The 6,680-nt window shown below is 41.7% G+C and overlaps 1 protein-coding gene across 1 annotated transcript; it reads right to left on the reverse strand.

The window, feature by feature from the left end:
- Positions 1–5,860: 5,860 nt before the first annotated feature.
- LOC122089499 (protein TRACHEARY ELEMENT DIFFERENTIATION-RELATED 7A-like) lies at positions 5,861–6,307 on the reverse strand. Its single transcript, XM_042659257.1, has one exon. The coding sequence runs from the start codon at positions 6,305–6,307 to the stop codon at positions 5,861–5,863; it is 447 nt and encodes a 148-aa protein (XP_042515191.1).
- Positions 6,308–6,680: the final 373 nt, after the last annotated feature.

Raw genomic sequence — 6,680 nt, forward strand, 5'->3', positions numbered from 1 at the left:
ACCTGATGAACTAGCTCGCGAGGCTGATACTACACATGCTGTTAGTGTTATTCCTGTCACCCAATTTAGTGGAGGAACTATCTACATTCACCACAGAGATAATGGAGGAGATGTGAATGGCGTAAGAGAAGAAGGGGCTGGTCTTAGCCAAGTTATACAAACAAATAAGAAGAAGGGAATCACTAATGGCATCACGGGGCAGGCGTAGAGAAAGTCTTGCCGCACTGTCCCTTCGAGAAAGTAATCAATGAATGTTCTTTTCTGGAACATTAGAGGCATGAGGAAGGCTGTAGCTAATTTGGCCTTGGGAAATATTCTGAAGGAAAAGCATCCTGATATAGTATGCATCGCGGAGCCAATGGTCGAGGTCTGTGCTTATCCCAAACTATTCTTTAATCGATTGGGGTTTTAAGTAGACTTTATCTATACTATTAGATCAGACCAAGTGCCAAACTTATGGTTGATGTGGAAAAGAAGTATTAGAAGACAAGATATTGTGTCTGTGTCTGACCAGCATATTACCATCTCTCTAGAATGGTAGCAAAAAATTATTGTAGTCTCTGTAGTTCACGCAAACTGCTTTCGAGCTAGAAGAAGAGATCTCTGGGCTTCCTTGGCAGCCTCAGCGCCTGCTCCTAGCACTCCTTGGCTTGTAGCTGGTGACTTTAATGCTACCCTATTGTCTTAAGAAAATAGAGGCCCTGGTGCTTTTAACATGGGGTCTGCAGCAAAATTCGGTGCCATGGTGAACTCTTGCGACCTGATGCCCCTGCCTTCCTAGGGAAGCAAGTTCACTTGGACCAACAATAGGAGGAGAGGTAATGTTTTGACTAGGCTAGATAAAAGCTTTTGTAATAATGCCTGGGTTGAATTCTTCCATAAGGGTGTGCAACAGGTTCTTCAGAGAATTGGCTAAGATCATGCTCCAATTTTTATTTCCTCGGTGCCAGGTTGGAAGCCAAATAATTGTCCCTTCAGGTTCCATAGACACTGGGTGGAACATATGGATTTTTTTAAGGTGGTATTATACTCTTGGAGTTGTTGGACGCTAAGCACCAACTAATATAGAGTTGTTGAGAAGCTAAAAAGGCTCAAGGTTGCTTTAAAACTTTGGGCAAAAATGAATTCCCAAATTTTATTGTGGAGCTTGAGCAAGCAAAAAAGGAGATGGAGGTGATTCAAAAAAAAAAATTGAAAAAGAGGGCCTTGATGATTATTTATTTGCTCAGGAGGTGGATGCAAAAACAAGATATTTAAAGGCTATGGAGAATCATGAAAATACGTAGGTTGAGAAGTCGAGGATTCGATGGAAGAAGCTTGGCGATAAGTGTACAAAATTCTTTCATCTTTCTACGAAGATGCAAAGAATTAAAAATACCATTAGAAGCTTAAAGAAAGAAGATGAAGCGCTCATCTCTAAGTGAATAGAGCTGGAACAATATGTTGTGGAATACTATGATAGCTTTCACAAAGAAGTGCCTATGACCGTGCACCCTCAGATCCTTGACTGCAATCCCTGCGAATTAGTGCACAAAGATAGAATTATTCTGGACAGGCTGCCTACTAATTCAGAGATCAAAGGAGCGGTCTGGGCCCTTTATCCTGCTAGCTCCCTGGGCCCAGATGGTTTCCTTGGTGAGTTCATTAAGCACTGTTGGGATATTATTGCATATGATGTAGGTAATGCGGTTCGCAGCTTTTTTAGCATTGGAATCATGCCTCAGAGAATCAACAATAATTTCCTCTTGCTTATTCCCAAGGTCAAAGGGGTAGCCTCATTGGATAAGTTCTTCCCATTGTGTATGGTTAATTTTCTTTGTAAAATAATTTAAAAAATCCTCACTCTGAGGCTGGCTAGCTTTCTTCCGAGACTTATTTCGGACGAGCAAGGGGCGTTCCAAAAGGGGAAAATTATTCATACAAATATTTACTTGGCTTCAGAGCTGGTAAATATGATGTCAACTACGACGAGAGGAGGAGGAATGGGTGTTAAAATCAACATCAAGAAGGCTTTCGACACTCTTGATTAGAGTTTTCTCTTCCCAGTTATAAGAAAATTTAGGTTCTCTGATATCTGGATTTGGTGGAATCACTAGATGCTAGTTTCTACAAAAATCTCCATTCTATTGAACGGAGGTCCGATGGGGTTCTTTAATGTTGGAAGAGGGTTGAGACAAGGTGATCCCTTATCCCCATTGCTTTTTATCTTGGCTGAAGAAGTTCTGCGCAGAGGGCTGAACATGTTGATCAGAGAGAAGAAGATCAAAGCTCTGAATGGCCCTCGTGGGATCCTTACCCCAGTTCATATGTTTTTCGTAGATGATATCTTCATTTTCACCAATGCGTCAATAAGGTATGTTAAGAACCTCAAATCTTTCTTAACTATGTATGAAGAATTCTCTGGCCAATGCGTTAGCTTGGAGAAGAGCAAGATGTTTTTAGGGAACATCCCTGCTGCCAAGAAGTAGGGAATTGGAGTGGCTCTGGGCATTCCCATATGTCATCTTCCCACAAAGTACCTAGGAGTGGAAATTTTCAAAGGTAGAGTTGAGAAAGATTCCCTCCTTCCTGTGATGGATAATGTCAAAGCGGGGCTTACGGGTTGGAAAGGAAGACTGCTTTCTATGGCGGGCAGAATTGAGTTGGTTAGAGTAGTATTGGTGGCCATCAGAGTTGATCAAGTCCATGGAGAAGTGGATTCGTAACTTCATCTAGAGAGGGGATGTTGACACGTCTAGAGCTATCACAGTGAGCTGGGACCAGTGCTACAATCCAAAAACTAAGGGTGGCCTAGGCCTATGAAGATTGAGAGAGGTCAATGAAGCAATGCTATCTAAGTGGTTTGGAAGACGAAGCATGATGATGATCTAGCTTATAGATTTCTGCATGCTCGCTTCATTGAAGAAGACGGGTCACTGCGAAAAGGCTACAGATCCTCTTCAATTTGGCCGGGCTACAGGAAAATGTGGGATTTTGTCTCCTTAAATGAAAGATGGATCATTGGGAATGGAAGGAAAATAAACTTTATGAATGATAGATGGTTGGGTTCTGAGACTATTAATGAGCTAATGATCACGGAGTCATTCCTTGCTGAAGCATTCAAACATAAAGTGGACGAATTCATTGAGAATTTTGACTGGCACTTTCTGGATATCCAATCAATCAGAATGACTAATATTATGAATAAATCAAAGGAGATTCCTCTTCCCAGGTTTGATTGCAAAGATTTGTGTGTTTGGAGCCCCAAATCTAATGGGATTTTCTTTACAAAATCAGCTTGGAATAATATTAAGCTGAATAGGGACACTGTTGCTTAGGAGCTGCTAATTTGGTGTAAGCATTTGCAGCCGAGGCTTTCAATCTCTGGGTGGGGAATTATGCATGGAAAACTCCTTACGTATGGGGCGGTAATGAAGAGAGGTGTGTCTCTGGCATCAAGGTGTGATCTGTACAGGAGCTCGAGTGAGGATTTGGATCATATTTTGGTCCAATGCCCGTTCGCTGAGAATATTTAGAAGAATGTCAGTGATTGGTTTGATAGTCCCTACATGAAGCATGTATCCCTTCAAGATCTTGCTTCTTGGTGGAAAAGGAAAAGGAAAAGTAAGATATCTAACCTCAAAGAGGTCAATTGCTTTCGTCATTGGTGTTAATCATATATCGAGAGAAAGGAATGGGCATCGCTTTGAAGACAGACAGAGGCACCAAAGGTGCTAGACATGATAAAGAAAGACATTAGAGATAGCATCCCTGAGGTGAAAACTTCAATAAATTCAGTGAATGTCATTCTCAGCTACAGAAGGTTGGGTCTAAACATTATTAGCACGAGAATCAAGCCTCCTCTAGAAATATTTTGGTGCTAACTGCTTATGGGGTGGGTTAAATTGAATTTTGATGGAAGCTCTCTCGGGAACCCTGGAAACGCAGGGGCTAGTTCGATCATGAGAGATCACAATGGTAGATGTCTTTGGTTTTGCAGTGTATATCTGGGGATCAAAGAAATTTATGAAGCAGAATTTGAAAGCCTAATGCAAGGTCTCATGAAAGCTAAAGAGTTGGATATTCCTTCCATCTGGATAGAATCTGATTCTGCACAACTAGTTATAGTAGTGCAACAGAAAAAGCTCCCATGATTTTCTATGCAGAGATGGACTTACCTAAAGCCGTACTTGGAAAGGACCCAATGGAAAATTACCCACAATTACAGAGAAGGGAACTTGAGGCAGATTTTCTAGCTAAAAAAGCTGCGAAATCAAGATGCTATTCTTTCAATTAAGTTTTCCCATCCCATGTCTCTGATATGATGGTGAGAGATGAATCCTCTAGGCCTTCTTATAGATTTATGTAGTGAGCAGTCCTTGGTCCTGCTAATGGCAATGCTGAAAGGTGGGACCTTGTAACCTGCTTTGTAATTTGTTTCTTGGTTTTTCTGGCCTTTCATTTTAATATTATAATCCTTTAGCAAAAAAAAAATAAAAAAGAAGATATTTTTCTCCTTCATTCGATAGTCAGATGATATCGTCGAGGTTTTAGACCTAAGTTTTCTCTTCGATTTTTAGCCAGCTGATTGTTCAGATGACTCTACTGAGAATGAAGGTTGCCAGAACCAAAAACGATGAAGCGATCTCTACGATTTTTGTGCCAAGTATATATAGAGGTTGCCGGTGAGCCGAATCCCCTAAACGTTAGTGGTTGATGTTCAAATGCACTCATCGGGATGTCACCGGAGCCTATAATGATGTTGAAATTTGAAGGAAATGTTGTTTGGGGTTCCTCAGGAATGGGGTTGCTAGCGAAGGACAATAAAATATCTCCATTTGTCGAATCGCAAGTTAGTTCTTTTGAAAAAAAAATTGAATTGGGGCTCCGTTGGTTATGCCCTTTGGGATATCTAGTGTTCGTTGGTCTAGTCTGGGTATAATTCATCAGATGAGGGAAGATACCCAGATAATAGATCAAGCCAGTGTTCTGGCGGAGCAAACAGTTGGAGAAACTATAGGATAGAATTGGAAGGTCGATGATGCATAGGAGCATTCCATCTGACAAAGAACCAATGAAGGGTGAGAAGGGGAAAGCTAAGAGCAATGGTGTGGGTAGAACAAAGGTGCCAGAATAGACACTTATAGATAAGTGGAAGGTCTGAGATGTCGACTGGGCAGGTAAAGGTAAATAAGGTTAGGAAAGGATAATCAGGATGAAAACAAAGTCCTGAGATGGGGAGTCTGTGTCGTCAAAGTTCTTTTAATTCTTCAATAGAAAAAGTCCTTGAAAGGTCCTCTGCACCTCATGTTTCAGAAATGGATGATGATCCTGAAATACAGAATCCTGAAACACCTAGACAACCCCATGTGCCTCCTACACCCTTTACCCCATATCAAAACCAGGACCCAAAGCAATTTTTTACCCTGGATGATATTCCTGTTTCTAAATAGGCGTCTCTAATTGCTGATTTTCATGCATGGATTAATGTTGAACTACTTCATGAAGGAGCCTCCTCAGTAACTGTCTTGTCCAAATTTGTTGCAAGACTCCAAGGAAAACTCAGAGAATGGTATTTGGCTCTTGGTCCTTACAGACAGTTCCAGATAGTCCAACAACACTTCATTTGGAAAAACTCATCATGAGCCTTTGAAAGATCATTTGAAACGAGACCAAGAAATTCTTGATGGAGAGTGGTAACAAACTGGCTTTCAGTAAGCTGGACTATCTAGAGCTGTCTGTAAGGACCAAGAGCCAAATACCATTCTCTGAGTTTTCCTTGGAGTCTTGCAACAAATTTGGACAAGACAGTTACGGAGGAGGCTCCTTCATGAAGTAGTTCATCATTAATCCATGCATGAAAATCAGCAATTTGAGATGCTCATTTAGAAACAGGAATATCATCCAGGGTAAAAATTTGCTTTGAGTCCTGGTTTTGATATGGGGTAAAGGGTGTAGGAGGGACATGGGGTTGTCTAGGTGTTTCAAGATTCTGTATTTCAGGATCATCATCCATTTCTGAAACATGAGGTGCAGCAGGTTGAGGACCTTCATTCATAAAAGAAGGAAGGGGTGACGGTTCTGGGATGGTAAGGTTTGTGAGAAACTCAGATAGAGTATTTGCTGAGGGGGACATAATGGTATGGATGGACTTAGGAGGTGTGATAGTGATAGGGGTAGAGGTAGTAGCGGCCGTGGGAACCGGAGGTGGTCTATATGGTTCAGGAGGTGGTGGTGCAGAATAAGAGACTGTCATGGGATAAGGGGTAAATGGAGGAGGTGCTGGTAGGGCATCTGAATATTCATCTTCATAGTCACTGAGATCCATTAGTGCAGTAGTGGATGTCCATGCTAGGGGTACTCTACTGTGGGCACGGCCTCTGGCTGCTCATGTTCTTGTGGGAAGAGCATGTTGTTGTCGTTGAAGTTCTTTTAATTCTTCAGTAGGAAAAGTCCTTGAAGAAGAGACAACTGGTGGTGCTGGAGAGGCATACATAGCAAAAGGATCTTTTGGAACAAAGCTGGGAACTGTAACTGGAAGTGGTTGTTGTTGCCGATGAGAAGAGGCAAAAGAGGGAGCACACGGTTGTTGTTGTTGCATCTGATGAAGCTGAGCTTCAAGGTACCGAAGGTGCTTCTCTTTTTGGCCTATAAGGGCAAAAGTTGTCGTAGTATCAGCAACACTAGAAGTAATTCCAGCA

This window comes from Macadamia integrifolia, chromosome 9 (genome assembly GCF_013358625.1).
Source record: "Macadamia integrifolia cultivar HAES 741 chromosome 9, SCU_Mint_v3, whole genome shotgun sequence".
Classification (NCBI taxonomy): Eukaryota; Viridiplantae; Streptophyta; class Magnoliopsida; order Proteales; family Proteaceae; genus Macadamia; species Macadamia integrifolia.

Bases quoted from the DNA above. Each gene is read 5' to 3' on its own strand.
- LOC122089499 (XM_042659257.1), bottom strand. From the start codon at position 6,307: ATGGATCTCAGTGACTATGAAGATGAATATTCAGATGCCCTACCAGCA.